General features: G+C 35.0%; 1 protein-coding gene across 12 annotated transcripts in view; it reads left to right on the top strand.

The window, feature by feature from the left end:
* Cep112 (centrosomal protein 112) overlaps positions 1-18433 on the top strand; it is a 655204-nt gene that overhangs the window by 263389 nt on the left and 373382 nt on the right. For all 12 annotated transcript variants that reach the window (XR_015450293.1, XR_015450294.1, XM_087208582.1 and 9 more), the window contains one exon: positions 14445-14627. Coding sequence is in view for 10 of the 12 variants with exons in the window: in XM_087208582.1 (XP_087064708.1) it covers positions 14445-14627 (183 nt within the window). In the remaining 2 variants the exon portion in view is untranslated. The remainder of the gene's footprint in view (positions 1-14444; positions 14628-18433) is intronic.

The following is an 18433-nucleotide window of genomic DNA, read 5'->3' as shown; positions in this document are numbered from 1 at the left end:
AACCCTCAAGACAAGAAGAGCCTGGAGTGACGTAGTTCAAGCCCTAAAGGAAAACAATCTCCAATCCAGATATATGTACCCTGCAAAACTACCTTTCAAAATTGATGAAGATGCTAAGGATTTAGCTCAGTGGTTTCGCTGTCTGCTGCGCAAGTACAAGGACCCGAGTTCTATCTCTGGTACCAAAAAAAGAGAAATCCAAAATTGATGGAGAAATAAGATACTTTCATGACAAAGAGCATCTGAGGAACTTCACGAATACCAAACCGTCACTACAAAATATTTTGAACAATATCCTAGGAAAGGACAATGAGGATCACAATCCCAGGAAGCCCAGCAGAATGAATCCGTCAAGCACAACAAGAAATTAAATGCAAAGGGGAAGAATCCAACAAAAAGAAAAAGTTATGACAAGGATAAGTCAATATGTATCAGTTATAACCATCAGTGTTAATGGTCTCAATTCACCAATCAAGAAAAATAGACTGGCAGTATGGGTCAATAAGCAAGATCCAACAATATGCTGCATACAAGAAATACAGTTCCAAAAGAAACTCACAGAATGAAAATTAAAGGGTGAAAAACAATACTCCATGTGACAGGCACCCCCAAAACAGCAGGAGTACCTATCCTCTTTGCAGATGAAATGGATTTCAAACCAACACTGCTATAATAGAGACAAAGAAGGACACTAAATCCTTGTCAAGGGAAAAAACCAAGAGGAAAAGATGATGATCATAAATATATATATGCACCAAATACTAGTGTGGCCAACTATATAAAACAAATACTAGTGGACATGAAAAATCAAATGAGCAGTAGTACCACTAATACAATAGTGGTGGGGGACCTCAATACCACACTGTCACAAACAGATAGATCAACTAAGCAGAAAATAAAAAGTGAAATACTAGAACTCAATTCTTGAACAAATGAACTTAACAGATGTTTACAGAGTCTTCCACCCCACAAAATCAGAATACACTTTCTTTTCTGTTGCACATGGGCCATTCTCCAAAATAGAGCACATACTTCTTGTAGAACATGTTTAAGTAAGTGCAAAGGAGTTGAAGTTGTCCCTTTTATATTATCAGACCATAGTGCAATGAAATTGGAGATCAGTAGCACAAGAAATCGCAAGAATTTCATAAACACCTGGAAATGGAACAACACATTCCTGAACAACCAATGGATCATAGAGGAAATTAAAGAAGAAATCAGGCAGTTTCTACAATTAAATGACAGTGACAGTACAACATATCAGAATCTATGGGACACAATGAAAGCAATCTTACAAGGGAAATTCATAGCATTGAATACTCATATTAGGAAAATAGAGCGAGCTCGAATAAACAACTTGATGCTGAACCTCAAGCTTCTAGAAAAAGAAGACCAGGATAAGCATAAATATACAAGGACTGAAACTATAAACATCAGACCAGAAATCAATTCAGTGGACACTAAGAGAATGATACAACAAAATAAGAGAAGCAAAGAGTTGGCTCTTTGAAAGAATAAAATTGACACTTAGCCAACCTTATCAAAAAAAGGAAAGAGCTCCCCGCCTCTATCCCAGGCTCCTAGGGCAGAGAAGCTGAGCTGGTCCCAGCACCCAGAAGGAATCTCCCCACCTCCATCCCAGGCTCCTAGGGCAGAGAAGCTGAGCCAGTCCCAGCACCCGGAAGGAAGCTTCCCCACTGCCATCCCAAGCTCTGAGGGCAGAGAAGGTGAGCTGCGGGGGGTGCCAGAAGCACCCCCCACCCCGTGGAAATGAGAAGACACATAAACAAGGCTCAAAAACAGACTTCTGGATCACCTACAGCAACCCCAAAGGGAAAAGTGAGGGAACACTCTGATACTAAACCACCTGGACACTCTGAACTGGCAACAAAAGAGGATCTGGGAAAAATGAAATCAGAAATAATTACTCAGATAACAGCAAAGATTTTGCTCATGGTGCAAGACATGATTAATAAATCTAGAGAGGACACAGATAAAAAAATAGAGAATCTGAGGAACATGATGGAATCCCAACATAGGAAACAAATGGAATCCATAAAACAGATACAAACAGATTTCCAAGAGAATAAAAACTCCATCGAAAGTCTGCGCAGCAGAATGAACCAATGTGAGGGTAGAATCTCAGATATAGAAGATAAGATTGCAATTAGTGAGGAAGAAAAGAAAAATTGCCTTAAAATTGTAAGGGAACATGAGAAATCAGTCCAGCAGCTGCTAGACAATGCAAAGAAGAATAACATAAGACTGATTGGAGTCAATGAAGAAAGAGGAGAGAGTGCAGATGACATAAAAATACTCTTCACAGAAGTGATGGCAGAAAACTTCCCAAGCAGGGAAAAGAACTTGACATACAGATATAAGTAAGGCATATAGGACTCCAGCTAGCCTTAATCAAAAAAAATCTACACATAGGCATATAATAGTTAGGATTCCAGAAATCCAACAGAAGAATAAAATTCTACAAGCAGTGAGAGAAAAGAAACAAATCACATATAAAGGAAAGCCCGTGAAAATCACAACAGACTTCTCAATGCAAACCCTAAAGGCAAGAAGAGCTTGGAGTGACATACGGCAAGCTCTAAAGGAAAACAGCCTCCAACCCAGATTGATGTACCCTGCAAAACTTTCTTCCAAAATTGATGGAGAAATAAGATACTTTCATGATAAAGAACACCTCAGGAACTTCATGAATACCAAACCGGCACGCCAAAACATTTTAGACAATACCCTAGGAAAAGACAATGAGGATCACAACCCCAGGAAGCCCAGCAGAATGAATCCACTGGGCGTGACAAATTAAACGCAAAGGGGGAGAATCCAACAAAAAGAAAAAGTCATGACAAGGCTTTTAAAACTTTTGACTTCATCTCCCTAATGAGTGTATAATTCAATCTTATTATTGTACTGATTAGTATTTTTCTGATTCTAGAGTTGCACACCATTCCTTGTGCTGTACTGGCTATTTATCATCTTATGTCTACATTTTAATTGGGTTGTCTATTAATGAGCTCTAAGAATTCTTTATATATTCTGCTCATACGTTATATGCATTGTAAATATGGTCTGTTTAAGGACTACTTTTCATTTTAATGATGTCATTTAAAGTTCTAAATTTTGATAGAATCGCATTTATCAATTTTTTTTCTTTTATACATCATGTTTTTTGTATCCTAGGTAGTTCTTGCCTACCCTGAATTCATAAATATTTTCCCTTATAATTTCTTCTTAAAGTTTTATACTTTTAGGCTTTCTTATTTAGGTTCATAGATCCCTTCAAGTTATTTTCATGTATGGAAAAAAAGGGTTGAGGTTAATTTTTTATATACAGATGCCAGATGTTCTAGTGCCGTTTGCTGAAGACACTATCTCTTCCTCAGCTCTTGAATTGAGTTTATATTCTATAAAATGCTAATGTTAAATAATCTTTCAAAACTGAGTGGACCATATATGTATGGTTCTATTTCTAGATTCTCTGTTTTAGTCCAATGATCTATATGTCTTTCCTTACACCAACACTGCCTTGATTACTGTAGCTTTAGAACAAGTCTTAAAATTGGGTGCTAAACATCTTCCAACACTGTATTTGTTTTTGTTTTTGTTTTTGTTTTTGGCTTCTCTGGGTCCTTTGTACTCCTACATAACTTTTAAATTTCAATATCCAATTCTTCATTTATAGCAAGTATACACAGACTTGAATTTTTATATATACCTTGTGTTTTCTAATCCTGCTAAATTCAAGTACAGGTTCTAGGGGCTCCTTGAGATTTCTTAGTATTTTCTCTGTAGATGATCATTTCATCTACATATAAAGATTTTGCTTCTGCCATGCCAATCTTATCCTAATTGTGTCATTTTATTGCCAGACTATTTTGGTTTGGGCCTAGGTTTCAAAGTTTAATGGGCAGTTAAAGAGTAAGCATATCTGCCCTTGTTGCCCACCTTAAGGAGAAAGCATTGTATCTTCTCCATTCATATAAGGCATTCTTGCTGGAAGTATGGAGTACATGTCTTTAATCTGTTGAGAAAGTTCTGTGCTACTTCTAGTCTCCTGATAGCTTTTACCATGAACAGCTGTAGAATTTGGTCCAATACTTTTTCTGCAGCTAGTGACAGGATCATATGGCTTTCTCCTTTCCTCTGTTAAAATGATGACTTTTGGGGGGTGGATCTTCCAATGCTGAACCAACACTGCCATCCCTATAACAAAACCACTTTCTACATCCTGCCAGATCTGACTTCTAAGAGTTTGTTTCGTTAAACAAATTTCTATCTATGTTCATACCTTTTTCTTCTATTATCTTTATCCAGTTTTAGTATTAGCACAATGTTGAGTTCCTAAAATGAGGGGAGAAGTGTTCCTTCTTTATTCTGCTTTGAATGTTTGATATAGTTTATCAGTTAAAATGTTTATGAGCCTGCTGTTGTCATATAGGTAGGTTTTCAAGCTAGGAATATACTTTCTTTAATAGGTGCTATTCAAATTTTATATTTCCTCCAGAGTTAGTTTCATTAATTTGTCTTCTAAGTTACTTCTTAGAAGTTGTCAAATTTATTTCAAAACAGATTTTTGTAATATGCTTTCTGTATCCTTTTAAATTCTGAAAAATCTGTGGTAATGTCTCCTAGATCTTGATATTGTAATTTAAAAAATGTATAACTGATATTGTGTAACAGGAAGAAAAGGTCTAAAAGAGCAGGGGAATTGGGAGGGGAAAGGGAAGGGAAAAAAGGGAAAGGAAAAAATATGAGAAGAGGAAAAAAATGGAAACAAGGTCTTTGCAAATAGGGAAGTTTGGAGGGGGTGAAGGGAGGTAAGGGAAGGGGAAAAAATAAGAACTAAGAGACTCATGTAATGGTATAAGATCCCAATGATGAATGTAACTGTATTTTATACCTAAAATATACCAGTAAAGTTAATGAGGGGAAAAAAGGAAAGAAAATGCCCAAATCCATGCAATGAAGAATGAAAAGGGTGAAATTACAATGGACCCAGCAGAAATCCAGAGGATTATCAATACCTTTGAGAATCTATACACCAAAAAGATGGAAAACACAGAAGAAATGGACAGATTCCTAGATACATATGAACTACCAAAATTTAACGAAGACCTAAAACTTCTAAACCAAATATCAGTCAAAGAAAATTGAAAATGTAATTAAAAACTCACCAACTAAGAATAGCCTGGGTCCTGGTGGCTTCACTGCTGAATTCTACAATATATTTAGAGAAGAAATCTTGCCACTACTGTTTAAACTCTTCAATGAAATTGAAAGGGAAGCAATACTCCCAAATTCATTCCTAGAAGCAAGCATCACCTTGATCCCCAAATCAGAGAAACACTCAACTGAAAAAGAGAACTATAGGCCAATCTCTCCAATGAACATAGATGCAAAAATCCTTAATAAGATACTGCAAATAGAATGCAGAAGATCATCAAGAGGATCATACACCCTGACAAAGTGGGATTCATCCCAGGGATGCAGGGATAGTTCAACATATGCAAACCAATAAATGTAATACTCTATATTAATAGAGCCAAGGACAAAAACCATATGATCATCTCAGTAGATGCAGAAAAAGCATTTGACAAAATCCTACATGCATTTATGATAAAAACCCTACAAAAAATTGGAATAGACAGTCTCTACCTCCACCTGATAAAAGCCATCTATGAAAAACCAACAGCTGATATCATACTAAATGGTCAAAAGCTGAAATCCTTCACACCATAATCAGGAACAAAACAAGGATGTCCACTATCACCACTCCTGTTCAAGATAGTTTTGGAAACATTCGTCATAGCATTAGACAAGAGAAAGAAATAAAAGAAATAAAAATAGGAAACAAAGAAGTCATTATTTGAAGATGACATGATACTCTATGTAGAAGACCCCAAGAACTCCACCAAAAGTCTTCTAGACTTAATAACCAACTTCAGCAGAGTATCTGGATAGAAGGTCAACACATAGAAGTCAATAGCCTTCCTGTACACAAACAACAGACTCACTGAGAGAAGAACTGTTGAAACAACTCCTTTCACAATAGCATCCAAAAAAATGAAATACCTAGGAATGAACCTAAGAAAGAAATAAGACCTCTACTCTGAAAACTACAGCACTCTGAAAAAAAGAAATTGAAGAGGATATCAGAAAATGGAAAGACATCCCTTGCTTCTGGTTGGAAGAACCAATATAGTGAAAATGGCCATACTTCCAAAACTACTATATAGATTCAATGCAGCATACTTCCCAGAACTGGAGGAAACAATCCAAAAATTCATCCAGAACAAGAACAGATCTAGAATAGCAAAAGCAATTCTAGGCAATAAAGACAAGGTAGGGGGTATCACAATCCCCAACTTGAAACTATACTACAAAGCTATTGTGATAAAAACAACATGGTTCTGGCAAAGAAACAGACCTGAGGATCAGTGGAATAGATTAGGAGATGAAGAAACAACTCCAGACATACTCAGCCTCTCATCTTTGACAAAGGAGCCAACCGCACTCTTTGGAGGAATGATAGCCTGTTTAATAAATGGTGTTGGAAAAACTGGATTTCAACCTGCCACAGATTAAAAATAGACCCACACCTATCACCATCCACTAAACTAAGATCAAAGTGGATTAAAGATCTAAATATTAAAACTGAAACACTAAACCGGCTGGAAGAGAGGTTAGGTAGAACTCTTGAAGATATTGGCGTAGGAAAATATTTCAAGAAAAAACCCCTCAGTTGCATGTGAACTTGCACAAAGAATCAAGAATGGGATCTCTTCTTATTACAAAGCTTCTGCACAGCAGGAGAAACTACCAACAGAGTGAAGAGGCAACCCACAATCTGGGAAAAAATTTTTTACCAGCTCATCCTGAGACAAAGGTCTACTATCTAGAATATATATAGAACTTAAAAAAAATCAGACCTCCCAAATTTAAAGACCCAATCCAAAAATGGGCATCTTAAATGAACAGACATTTTTCAGACAAAGAAGTAGAAACAGCATATAAACATGAAAAAATGTTCAACATCACTGGTCATTCTAGAGATGCAAAAGAAAACAACACTGAGAGTCCACCTCACCCCAGAAAGAATGGCTGCTATCAAGAAATCAACCAATAGCAAATACTGGTGAGGCTGTGGGGAAAAAAGAACCCTTCTCCACTGTTGCTGGGAGTGCAGACTGGTGCAACCAATGTGGAAATCAGTATGGAGATACCTCAGAGAACTAGGATTAGAGGTTCCATTTGACCCAGCTATTCCTCTGCTGGGTGTCTTCCCAAAAGAATTAAAAGAATCATACCACAGTGATATATGTGCACCCATGTTCATAGCAACACAATTTGTAATAGATAAAAGTTGGAAGCAGCCCAATTGACCATCAACTAGAGACTGGATAAAGAAAATGTGGGTTTTTTAAAATAAAATGGAGTACTACTCATCCATAAAGAATGAGAAATTAGAGCCATTCATAGCTAAATGGATGCACATTTAGGCAATACTCTTACATGAAATAGATAGGACACATGTGAATACTGAATAGTTGCTCTGGTGTGAGAAAGTGTAAGTGTAAATAAGGATCAAAATGTATAATAATGTGAAATAGGAAGAAAAGGTCCAAAACGGAAGGGGAAGTGGGAGGCATAAGGGAAAGGAAAGAAGGGAATGGAATTAATATGAGAAATTAGAAAAATGGAAACAAAGTCTTTGTAAAGAGACTGGTGGAGAAGTTGAAGGAAAGAAAGTGGAATAGGGAAAAAATAAGAATCAATATATATTATGTAAAAGTACAAATGTCCAATGATGAATGTTATTATATTTTATACTTAAAATGTACCAATAAAATTAATAAAAATACATTGAATTTAGGCTGGGGATTTAGCTCAGTGGTTTCGCCTCCTGCTGTGCAAGCACAAGGACCCGAGCTCGATCCCTGGTACAAAAAAAAAAAAAAAAAATTAAATTTGGAGTAGTTTAAAAATACTGTATTATGGTTTAAATTTTGAGGGCATTTGTTACCCCTGTTTTAAAAAACTAAAATTCACTTACTCTTCCTATCTACCTCTTTCTCTGTTTTGTCCATTATAGTATTATTTGTACATCATTGAACTCTGCAACATAAATATTTTGTTCTGTAGTCATATTCTCAGTTACATAGACTTAGGTTTTTGTTTAAATCAATTTTGTGCTTATCACCAGGCTTTTAGTAAAAGATCACATCCAAGTTCTCTGTCTTGATCTATTGACTACTGAGATTTAATCATTAAGTAAGTTTCTCAAGAAGAGCTTATATTTGTTGTATCCATTGCATTTGGGCATGCTTGTGAACCACTGTGTTGTCTTATTTTTTAAAGGATAGCTTGCCGAGGCATAAAATTCTTTGGTCATCCTTTTTGCCTGAAGCTTTGTATAAATTGTCCTGCTGTCTTTTGACACTTCACAGTTGCTTAACTTCTCTAGTCATCTGTTGGTTGCTTGAATTGTATTCTCAATTACTTTTTAAGAATAGTTTGTGTCTTTGAGTTTTTCCATGTTTGAACTTACAATTTTATTAAGCCATTCTTTCCCTTTATTGCAACTAATTTTTCTGGGTATTCAGTGTACCTTTTTAATATACACATTGTGTTCTTCATTCTTTATAGGGTAGTATCTGGTATCTACATACATAGATTTTCTATTTTTTCTACTATTTTCTTTGTCTCTTGGGTCTATGATTTTTCTCAAGCCTTTTGTCCACATTAGTGTTGTGACTTTTCAGACATTATCATTTCTAATTTAGCATTAATTTTGTGACAGAATTATTTTGGTCCTTAGTTGTGTTTTTTTATCTTCTGACTTTGAATACTTTTTTATTTTCATTTTCTTATTGAATTCTATGACTCATTGTTTCCCATTTTTAAGGCATATATTTTCTCCCTTCTGAATGATGGACCTTCTCTATTTTCTTCCTCTTTTCTTTTGCTTCTCTTTTTTGCTAAATTCATTTTTCCCTAATATGGTGTTTTTATAAATATCTGAACTTGTTTTCCATTCATCCTGCTTCACCCGAAAGTGAACAAGCTCTATCATCCAAATCTACTGTTTGTGCTGATATAAAATGTGTGGATTATCTTTAACTGCTCTTCTGCTTTTCTTTTCTATCTGGTTGCCTTTCTCTGAGTTCCAGTTTGAGAATGTAGATATTTTGTTGCATTTACTTCTCAACAGTTTCAGATTATGATAGGGATGGAGAGGCAGAGTTTAGAGAAAACTTTTATTAGAGAAACTGATATGTGTTATGTTTCATAAGAATTTATTAAGGTCCTATGAGGCAGTATTTGCTCTATTAGGGTGATTTCTTTTTCTGATGGGAGCTCTAAGGCCTATGATTGTCAGACACAGTCAGCCCCAGATTTTCAGTTTCACACTTTTATACCTCTCTCCCACCAGCCATTTTTTATTCCTATCCCCATCCAGACGGAAGGAAATGCGAATAATGCGTCTTTAGCCCATTTTTCTCTAAAATTGGGGTATTATAGGATAGTCTTCAGCATTATTTCAGGTCATCAGTTCTATGTCTGGAGGATGGGAACAAAATAGGATGCATCATCAAATGATGTCAGAAGTTCTTTTTTTTCCTTGACTACCACCTTTTGAACTGAAATATTTGGTCAAAATAATATTCCTCTTCCCTGTGTTTGCTTCCACTTAACATTCTCTTGGTTTATTTTGCTTATTTTGTTAACATTTTTTGTTCTTTTCACAATTTTCAATTTCCTCTGCTATCTTTACCCAGTGCCAGGTATGTTCAGTATGAAGCACTGTTTGCCTTGGAATAGTTACCCTCCTGCTGCTAAAATCATTCCATCAGCAGCTGAGTTATTAACTATTTATGGTATTATAAGGAAAATTTCTGGCTTAAGATTAACCTTGAAGTAGGTAGACTCTATATCCCTCCAGATTCATAGCTTTCATGTTTTTATTCATTTATCATTGAAGTTTAGGATAGAGCCACCTTAGGGGTCCCAATTATAGACTCCTTCTATTTTTCTTTTCTTAGCTGGAGAATAGGGAGGGCTTCTCCCCCAACTTCCTAAAGCTTTAACCATTTTTCATCAAGGTATGTAGAACATGGATTCTGTAATTTGGTTTTCTCTAAGGTTCTTTTATTTAATTCATAAAACCTTGGTTTAGAGCATAATTTGTTCCAGAAACATGCTTGTAATCCCAAACACTTTTATATTAAAGTGAATTTCCCCAGAAGAAATAATGGAAACTCAGATGATTTGTTCCATAACCCTAAATATTCATATAAAAATGACTATAAGAATATAATACAAAATAATGAAAAATACAAATATATAGAAAAGTAAACAAATTAACCTGTACTTAGCTTTGAAAACCTTCCCTGCTGGTGTGAGGGAGATAAGAGAGAGGAGGGTTATTTGTAGGAGGACTTTCGCTATCACTAATGGAGTCACTGCTGTCTATTGGCTCATTGGTATCTTTTTCTTTCTGTGCAACTTTCACAATGAACCTATCCAATGACACTTGCTTTTGCCTTCTTTTGAGGATTTTGTGGAAATGTGACATTGTATTGTTGTTAAACAGATTTATTGTTCGCACTTCTGCAGCCTCATTTGGGTGGTGCTTTTCTACAATGTTTGCAACTTCCCACATTTTACACATCTCTCCAATCTCATGTGAAGTGAGGGATTCCTCCACCTTTTTCTCTTCCTCCTCTGTAGACAAGATCTCCTCCGTAACCCTTTGCTGTTGGCAGATAATCCTGCAGTGAGAATGACTGAGAAGAACCATTGACTTGGTTGTGATTGTGTGACATTTGGCACCACGGACTACTTGTATTACAAGACATTGCTCATTTATCAAGTTAAAATTTACTAGAAATGTTTGTATATGTTGTTAAACACTCACAGAACAAGTTATTTGCAGCTCAAGGTTCTATTATATTTTGTATCATAATTCTTCCTTTTCAATGTGTCATGGTGCCTTCTATTACATCTATAATTTGTGTATCTCATATTGGAGTTCCTGGTATTGAGGTGAGTTAAAAAGATGTGTTAATTTTCTATATGTTAGGTAATGAGGAGCAGTAACTTTTTTATACCCTTTGTTTTTTATATGATTATTAAAAACTACTCAATCCATATTTGCTAGCACTATTGCAAAAGTTACTAGGATTTAAATACATTTTCCAAGACACCCAGAGACTTGGAAATCTCTCAGCTCTGTCTTGGTCCTTCTTGAGCTTGAAATGTGCTCCAGCCCTTGGGCACTTACCTGAAACCTGAGTTGAAATGAGTGTATCATCATTAGACTGTAAAGTGAGTTAGCCTGTGATGGAGAGCTATGCTTTCAGGGACTTCAGAACTTTGAAACTTCCCTCTTGAACTTCAGTTTCAGAATGTGTTAGGGAGTAGCACAGTGGGTGGAGTAAGACTCATTATCTCCTGTTTTGATTTACAAGGAAAAAATATGGCAATTTCACGTGGATCACCCTAGATGTTTCTAGGCAATAAAGCTATTTTGTCTTTCAACTTCAACCACCAAGCCATGAAATTCAGTATCTCAAGTGATTATCAGGTGCTTGCACATGAATGTTAATTGCTTCCATTGTCCCTGGAAGACATGAAAATGTGCTTTAATTTGTGGAGGGTGGGCACATACTCAGTGTTATTACCTGTCTTGTGGCTTAGTGCTTTTGGAGTAGGGAATTTTGGCCTTTCCGTATTACAAGTATCCCTTTAGCTAGTCTTTGAGTAGTGCCTCCTGTTCCCCCTTTATAATGATGTAGACCCCATTTGACTTAGAAGTTGATTGATCCATTCAGTATTCATCCTTGTAGATGCAATATGCTTCAGATTTTCCACAATTTACTATCTCAATCATTAACTCTATTAGACATTATTGTTGGTCAATCCAAAGTACCCAAGGTAAAGAGGTCCAAAATAAATAAGAGATGCTACTTCATGTTTACCTTTGAGATGGTCCTGTAAAGAACCAAACTGGAAAGTCTGAAGGACTCTTGTAACATTTGCTTATGTAGAAGGGCCCAGAGACCAGTAAAACTTTGATTTTTAACACAAGCCAGTGATGGCCTTTGTGGTTATGAATACCATTAGTCAGGATATTCTCAGAACATTCAGACTTTTCCTCTGGACTCTACTATTTCTCTAGAGATGACAGCTCTGCCAAAAGATGCTGACAGCAAAGAAATCTACACTATGACCAGAAAGAGCCCATAACATCTAGAAGTTATTAATGTTGGACTAAGCAGATGAGCCTCAGCTATTTCTCTTAAAAAGGCTTCGGAGATTTATTTTGAGATTTATTCATTAAGTAGGATTACTGGGTAACAGGCCCTGGAAAAATAACAAACTAACAATAACTTAAAAATATCTATCTTTACAGCTGAAATTCCATTATCACTCTTTCATTTTTTCCCCTAGCTTTTTAAAATGAATAAACAAATGTGATCAAGGACAATTACTCAGGTTAGAAAGGTACTACAGGATGTTGTTACTAGATCCTAAAACTGTACAGCTCCATTACTAATGATCTCACTTATACTTATACTCATGTGCCTTTTTTTGGGAGAGAGGCTGATCTGTAATTCTTGTCTTCCATGTAAAGGCTATTTGGTTACTTGTAAAATGTTTTGCTATGAATTTTAAGTCATACTTACTGTCTTGGAAGAACTTTCTACCTGCTCCTTTTTTTCAGTATGTTACATACATAAATGATTTTGACGAAGTTTATAATTTATTATAATGATGCATGAGAGTATAACAATAAATAGAAATAATAATGTGTGTAAGAACTAAAAATATTCCAACTCAATAATTCATATATTTGGCTGTAATAATAATAAAATTTTAATTTCTGTCTTCTGTTGGGATTAATATTGTACTTGTGCAAATCACAGAACAAAACATGCACATATATTTTAAATAATCAAAGAAAACTTTAGTGTTATTAAGAGAATAGTTCTGTACTAATTTTTTCCATATTTTGCCAAAAACAGAAATATATGAGGAAACCCATTATATTTTAAATAAATTCACTAAAATACATTTTTGGTGTTAAATGAAAGAATTAAACATTTTCCATATTACTTGTACATTATTTTGTTAATTAAGTATATATAAAAGTTAGCTTACTTTTCTTTCTTCTAAATAGCTTAATAAATTTATAAATGGTTAGAAATTTGTTGATTTCCCAACTCTCTAAGAAATGTCACAATAAGAAAACATTTTGAAACCTTTAATTTTGTTTTCATTCTTGGTTTGCAGTTAGGGGTTGAGAATTTCAAATTTCAGAGAAAAATAACTTTGGAAATTTAATGCAGTGTGCATGCCTAGATAAATGAATGCTATAGCTTTAAGATAAGGTAGTCTGGTGATTCATTGCACGAAATGAGATCGATTTGGAGCAGTCTCCTACTGTTAGCTTTTTTGAGGATGGATTCTCACGCTGAAAATAACACAACATATTCTAGATAACAGCAGTTTTGCCCCTGAAATCCACCAAAACTGAAGAAAAATTCAAGTGACTGTTCTTAGCAGCTGTGTGGCCTGGAGTTCACTGGGGAAGCTGGCTTCCTGCAGTCCCCTATTCATCACCTGCTTCAAAGACAGCCTGGCTGGCTATAGTTTGCAGGCCAGGTAGGGTGCCATTGTGCACAGTCTGGGAGGATTAGTATCAAAGCTGCGGCAACCAGGCCCTTGGTCTCGGGCTGCCATTCAGTCTAGCAGGGAGAGGCTAAGACTGGCCAAGGTCACAGTCTCCAGTGTGGAGTGGACTGGGAAAGGATCCTGAGAATAGAATGCTTTTTATGAAATCATGGCGCAAGCTTGCAGCACAGCAGGTGCTCTTCTGGAAGACATAACATCTGTTTATGTTGGTATACCGTAGCTGACAACGAGATAATAGAGCTTTGAAATTTATCGTTTTATTTTTAAAAGGACAACTGTATATACAATAATCCAGTTGCGTATTTAGCTCAGATCTTTTATTTGAAAATCATGAAGAAAACTGACCGATTTAATTGCTGCTTTTTACATGTGTATATTTAAGCAAAAAGCAAAGCGTACTGACTATTAACCATTTACAACCATTGCTGATCAATTATACCCAAATTCTTGGCGAGGAAATACCTAGCATTCGACATAATTTTTTTTCAATGTTCAGACATTTGTGTCAACAGATTGCAAAAGGATTTCCTGAATATGACCAAACGTCTTGAATATTAGGAGGTATGAATAAAATCCCCCCACCAAATGAAGGTATTTCAAGGGTGAGGTAATAATGACGCAAAAATAAAATTTTCAACTTGGACAAATTAGAGAAAAATTAAGCTGTACATGAGTTGTCATGACGACAAGGATGTTCTCTTGATGAACTGTCCTCCTCATTGTCCAATCAGATAGTAGAGCTGAAGCTGGAGCATGAACAGGAGAAGACGCACCTATTACAGCAGCATAACGCAGAGAAGGATAGCCTAGTCCGAGACCATGAACGGGAAATTGAAAACCTGGGGAAACAGCTTCGCGCTGCCAATATGGAGCACGAAAATCAAATTCAAGAGTTCAAGAAACGAGATGCACAGGTAATTATCAATAATATTTGATAAACGGGTATCTAATTTTAAAGTCATCAGCGCTTAATGTTCTCTTATTATTCTTGATGATGCACGCTGTTTGATCATTTGCAAAACTGACATATAATTGTGATTTTTTTTTGTTTTCTCTGCCCCCACCCCCTGTTTTGGGGATGAATAAGGCTTTAACTACAGAAACCACAGGTAGCCAGATTAAAAATCCCATGGCGCGCTCTAACTTGGCCCTTTTTTTATAATCTTGTCTCAGTTCCTTTCATGATTTTTTTTAAGGTATCTGCCCCTTACCCCTCCCCTCAGCCTTAGAAAAGCCCTAAGAAATATATCAGCCTCACCCCTTGCTTTTTGTTTTAATCTCTGTAGGTAATCAAGCAGCTGTTTTAATATTTGCTTTTGCTTCCTAGTGTTGCTTTTTTTCTTGAGACTTCATGTTTGATTAGATCACTCAGATTGTAATTGATAAAAATGACTCCAGAGAAGGGCTATTTCCCATCAGGTCTGTTGCTTTTTCCTGCGTGCACATACACATGCCTCCTAGCCTCCATCTCTGTAGTCCCTGTTGGAAGCCATTTGGCAGAATAACCCCCAGCTGTGGTAGCATTTGACTCTTCAAACTTATGGATGAAATGTGCACTGTCAGCATGGAAAATTATCTTTATAAATTTCAGATGAAAAAAAAAATCTTATTGGGTATGTATCTTTGTGATACAATACATTCTTTAGGGTATATATAATCCAGGGCCTTTAGTGTATCCTCTTGAGGAGATTGCTGTGAAATTTTATTAAAGAAAAATTTGGAGGAATTGATAATAATAAAAAGATAATTTTCTTTTCTAATAAAACCATGTCATATGCTAGGTCTACATACCTCTCATACCTCTTTTTCCTTTGAAATCTAACCACACTAACCACACTACAAATAAGCTTCTTCCCCTAGTTATTCTTCCTCCTAAAATAATATAATTTTCGAACAACAAAATAAATCTTTTGATATGTCTTTAGACAATTTTATAGTTATCTAAACATAAAAATGCTGCTATTTAAATAAAATGTTAATTTTTGGGGGGGAGAGCGGGAAGCCATAAGGCAAAGAATAGGAGTTATTGGTTATTTTTCATCTGACCTTGAGTTGTCTTTTACTTTCAGAGAATAACTGGTACAATAGGACTATTCTCAGCACAGGTTTTTTGTCAGTCGTATACATGTACTGGAAAGCTATTTTTAGTTTGCCTTGTGGTGGTCTGCTAACTTAAAAGGTAGTCATTGTAGTAGCCATGGTACCAGAATAGTCAGATGATTCCAGTTAAATCATTGTGTATGGTGCTTTTGCCATCATCCCCACTATAGCCTTTAAACAATAAGTGCTGGTCTTTTGATTTTCAGCCACTCTATTAAAAATATTTTCAAACTTAGCATTCTCCTTCAGACATGATGTTAAACCCTACCATTGTCTTCCCATGATAAGGGGGGATAATGGGTCTGAGTTAGTATAGAATCTGTTTGAATAGTAAAATCAAATAATAGATACAATAAAATATATTAATTTACATATCTTTCTTCTATTTTGGTGCTGTGGTGGAAAACTGACACAAACGGGGACCAAATTTAGGGGAAATCTTTGTGATTTTTCATATGCCGTATCTGCCGTATAGGGTGCGGTTCATCCAATCATAACAAAAGGAAAATTTTAGAATTATTACATATAATTAAGCCACAGGATGGTATAATAAAGTTATTAATTGAATTTCTTCTCATTGAAATATTAAGTATGAGACTATATCATCTCTGCAAATATTGCAATGCAGGATATTTCTTATATTTTGTATCTTTCTTGGAACGTTTTACTAATTGGAATTTCTGTCTTGGGAAAGCCAGTAAGTAATGCAAACTTAGCCTAAATGCATTCTTGGCGAAAAGAAAAATAATTTTGTGTGTCTTGTACCTAGTTTTTAAAGAACACATTTTTTAAAACTTTATCAATGAGTTATGTTTTTAAAAAATCGTATGTGTATCAACTGCTGATAATTTGTATTTATCTTTGGTTGTTCACTGAGGATATTAATTCCAAGTTTTCTTCATGTAAGTCCTGAATTTTCAAACTATATCTTTTCCTGTTTGGGATCTGTATAATCTAATTTGTGCCAGCTTCTATGTACTGAATTGCATTCACAAATTTCCAAAGAGCAAACTGGGCATGTTTTTCAAAATAGAACATTTAAAAAAACTTACTGTGTTGTTTGATGCAGAACAAACGCATCAATCTTAAATTTTAGATCATATAATTTTTTGTTTTAGTTCCATAGAGGTTTTTCAATTCATGTTTGGCTGTTCCAGTTTAGCAATGGAGGCCATTTTGTAAAAAGGACTATTCGAAATACTTAACCAAAAGAGGGCCAGTATCTGCTTTGAATTCCATGGCTTTGTTTGTTGCTTCTCTTTAATCAGGGTCTTAAGTGAGAATAATGTTCTAAATATCTATTTTTGGCTTCTTCTAAATATTTAGTAGATTGTATGCTGATAAAATAATTATTATGTACAGTAGTTACCTACCTTAAAGTGAATCCTATCAATTAGCAACTCCCTTTGATGATTATGCTTTATAGTTATTATAGGTTGGTTTTTCTCCTAATAATTTCTTTTTTATAGAACAATTATAAGGTATAGTAATGCATCTAAGGACAGTTAACGATTTTCCTCCTTTTATATGCTATATAATTAGCTAATTTATTCTATATGTGCATTATATTTTTGTCATTATACTTAGATTTTCAGGGGCAGGATATATTACATTTTGATAATTACATTTGATAAAAATGCAAATTAGATTTCATCACCTTCATAGAAGATGTCTAATCTGGCATCTACTAACAAGAAAAGCCCTACAGGTCAGCAGAAACCAAGACATAAAGAAATCCATAACCTCATTGTCAAATATTTCTCACCTACCAGGACTCTCTTGTTGAAATTATTTTGGAAAATTATTTGATTGATTCAATCATGTTTTTAATATTATAAAATTAAAGAAAATTTATGAAAATCATCTTAGATTCCTTTAACATGAAAGATCTGTACATAATTCTTGTTTTATTTTTATACTGTAATATAATGAAAGGATGTCTGTACTTTCTCCTTTTGAATTAGAATTTAGAAAGAGCATAGATTCTTTGATCATTCAATTGTCCTTTCAGGACCCATTTAGAGATTGCTTAATCTCTTATGTTTGTTGCCTAAAATCAGTGGTATGAATGGTATTAGACTTTTATATAGAACCTTAGTGATCTACCTACAGGTGATGCCACTATTTTAGCATAGCTCTGTGACCTGTTGCAGTACACACAGATCAATTCAGGCCAGCAGCCCCTGTGAACCACGCTCAATATCATACAAATTAAATATAGCATCCTTGAAGGTTATCAATGATCTCTAAAAATATGTTAAATCTTCCATAACATTGCCATCTAAATGTCTTTGATCCTTTAAGCTGGGAATCATGATTCTAATCATAAACAGTTTTTGCATAGTAAATGAACAGATCATCTTGATTTTGCTATGTTGATTCACATTAAGAGGCTAAACATATGACTCATTTTAAATTTGTAGTCTCCTCTATTTAAAAAAGATTTTCCAAAAATGTTTATAATCTAATAATTAGATTTTAATAACATCAACTTATTTCTATGAATTTTCAGATATGAACACAAGACATAAACCTTCATTTATAAACTGAATGTATATATGCATTACCCAGATTAAATATTCCTATTATTCTTCAAAGACTGATAACTCAAAGGGCAAAT

The sequence above is a fragment of the Heterocephalus glaber genome, unplaced genomic scaffold, assembly GCF_053883595.1.
Source record: "Heterocephalus glaber isolate CG9 unplaced genomic scaffold, H.glaber_assembly_v1.0 deba00000937, whole genome shotgun sequence".
Taxonomy (NCBI): domain Eukaryota; kingdom Metazoa; phylum Chordata; class Mammalia; order Rodentia; family Bathyergidae; genus Heterocephalus; species Heterocephalus glaber.
The sequence above is the reverse complement of the archived record's forward strand: the minus strand, read 5'-3'. Positions and strand labels throughout refer to the sequence as shown.